Raw genomic sequence first — 2662 nt, forward strand, 5'->3', positions numbered from 1 at the left:
CATAAAGAGGTTGTGTAGTGAGAGGCAAGGGGACTCACAAAAATCAAGCACCCCATAAAGTGAGAGGCGAGGGGACTCACTAAAATGAAGCACCCCAGAAAGCGAGAGGCGAGGGGACTCACTAAAATTCAGCACCCCGAATCATCTTGCAGATAAAAGGAGTCTAAAATCGCACTGTTACCTCCACGTGGTAGACTCTGGAAACTATAACTAGATAGGATGTAGGCTGACGACAGGCGTTAATTACTAATCCGTTAGTACTTTATTTACTCAAACACTTTATACGTGAGAAGTTGGTTAAATCATGTATTTGTTTTAAAAAATTGCAAGAGCAATAACCAATTATTGTCGGATAATAAATTATAATAGTGAGGAATCATTTATCTTCAGAAAAATACTGTTCATTTTTAAGAAAGTGCTTTTTACTTAATATTTTTTCATAATAACTTTAAAAAATTTTAACTTCTTCAAACTTACTGGTTAACATTACTGAATAGTTTTTTCCGAAGACTTCATGCAATTTTGGATCAATGTGAGTAATATAAAAAAATGGCATACTTGAAAACTGTTCCGCGGTATGCTGCCGCATAACTCCCGAGTGCGAGCGCGAGGACTCCCTCTACAACCGGCTCTGTAACTCAATGAATTTCAATTTGTCCATTTTCTTATTAGACATTTTTCATAGTAAAAAAGTCAAGCTTTCTTTTGAGACTATTAAAAAAAAATCGTAGATGCCTAAATTGCGAAAAAAGTTAAATAAACAATTGATTCATTGAAAAAATTGTTTAAACAATTTTTTTTGTTATAAATAATAAAATAGAATGAAAGCGTGTAAAAATCACTTTCCAAAACCCTCATAAAAATTTTAAATCGCGTAATTAGAAAGGAAGTTACAGGCGTTTGAAACTACCCCTGCAGGCATTGGGGTTGAAAAATCAACCCCCCCTCACTTGGGAAGGGTTGGTAATCCTGGTCTATAAGTTTGTGGATTAACTACTGTTGGGTAGGCGAACATATTCCCAGAATTTAGAGACAATCGAAAAACATGACTTTTTGAGTTGGGGCAGTTGAGGAATAATGCCCCATATGTCGCTTCTCAGCAACCAAGAGGCTTCTAGGCCCGGGTATTATCTTCCTCATCACGCGGTAATTAAGGAAGAGAGCCTGACGACAAAAACGCGAGTCCTTTTTGACGGTTCCGCGAAGACATCGACTGGGGTGTCGCTTAATGACACGTTCATGATCGGTCCGACTATTCAAGATGATTTATTTTTAATCGTCACTCGGTTTCGTCCTCATCCTCTTGTAATTACAGCGGACATTCGACAAATGTACCGACAAATTCGCGTTACTGACAATGATCGGTTCTATCAAAAGGTCTTATGGCGAAAAAATCAGGATGAACCGATTAAAACTTATTCCTTGAATACTGTTACATTCGGTACTGCTTGTGCACCTTTTTTAGCGATTCGTACGTTGCACCAATTAGCAGACGATGAAAAAGATGCCTTTCCAGAGGCCGCGAAAATTCTCAAACGCGACTTTTACGTTGACGATCTTCAAACTAGCGCGAAAACAATCAACGAAGCTCGTCAACTTCGAGATGAATTAATTAAGCTCTTGCAAAAAGGTGGATTCAGTCTATGCAAATGGGCTTCGAATAAGCCAGAATTATCGCAAGACCTTTCAAGTGAAACTTCAAATAAATATATGTCGCTTGATCCTTCAGATATGATCAAGGTATTAGGAATTCATTGGGATCCTAAATCCGATTCAATTTTATATTCGGTTAATTTGTCTGACTCAAATGATCGCGCAACCAAGCGGTCTATTCTCTCGCAGTGTTCGAAACTCTTTGACCCTCTAGGGTTGCTAGGCCCCGTCATTGTTGTAGGCAAAATTATAATTCAACAGCTGTGGAAACATCAGTTAGGATGGGACGATCAAGTTCCACCTGATGTTCATGAAATGTGGTTAGAGTATAAGAAGCAATTGCCTTTACTTAATTCTGTGAGATACCAACGATGTATAGTTCACAACTCTTCGATTGACAGCCAATTGCATGGTTTTTGCGAAGCGAGCGAGAAGGCGTACGGTGCTTGTTTGTATCTTCGTTCGACAGATAATCGCGGAAATTACCATTGTGAGCTCATATGCTCTAAATCACGCGTCGCTCCGCTCAAAACAATGACCTTGCCAAAACTCGAGTTATGCACCACCGCGCTACTCGTTCAGTTATTTAATTCCACGATTCGCTCTCTTCGGATAGACTTTTGGAAGAAGGTTTTTTGGTCATATTCAACCATCGCGTTAAATTGGATAAATTCTCCACCTCACACGCTATTAACTTTCGTAGCTAATCGAGTTTCCGAAATTCAAGCAACGACTAAGCCTACAGACTGGCGACACGTTCCCACTCTCGATAATCCCGCGGATTGTATATCGCGTGGTCAAGGTCCTCACGGTTTTTTAAATAACACTCTTTGGACACACGGTCCGCAGTGTTTGAGTTGTTACGAAAACAATTGGCCTCAATTTGATTTCAAGCTTTCAGAGGTCCCAGAAAAACGTTCACCATAAACCGTGGTATCGTTTACGATTACTCAAGCAGGTATTAATCTTCTCATAAAATACAGTAACTTTAAAAAACTACAACGTGTCA

The 2662-nt window shown here is 39.3% G+C and overlaps 1 protein-coding gene across 1 annotated transcript; it reads left to right on the top strand.

The window, feature by feature from the left end:
- The first annotated feature begins 1077 nt into the window (after positions 1-1077).
- Positions 1078-2580, top strand: LOC117181167. The gene has a single exon (XM_033373734.1). The coding sequence runs from the start codon at positions 1078-1080 to the stop codon at positions 2578-2580; it is 1503 nt and encodes a 500-aa protein (XP_033229625.1).
- Positions 2581-2662: the final 82 nt, after the last annotated feature.

The sequence above is a fragment of the Belonocnema kinseyi genome, chromosome 10 (assembly GCF_010883055.1).
Source record: "Belonocnema kinseyi isolate 2016_QV_RU_SX_M_011 chromosome 10, B_treatae_v1, whole genome shotgun sequence".
Classification (NCBI taxonomy): domain Eukaryota; kingdom Metazoa; phylum Arthropoda; class Insecta; order Hymenoptera; family Cynipidae; genus Belonocnema; species Belonocnema kinseyi.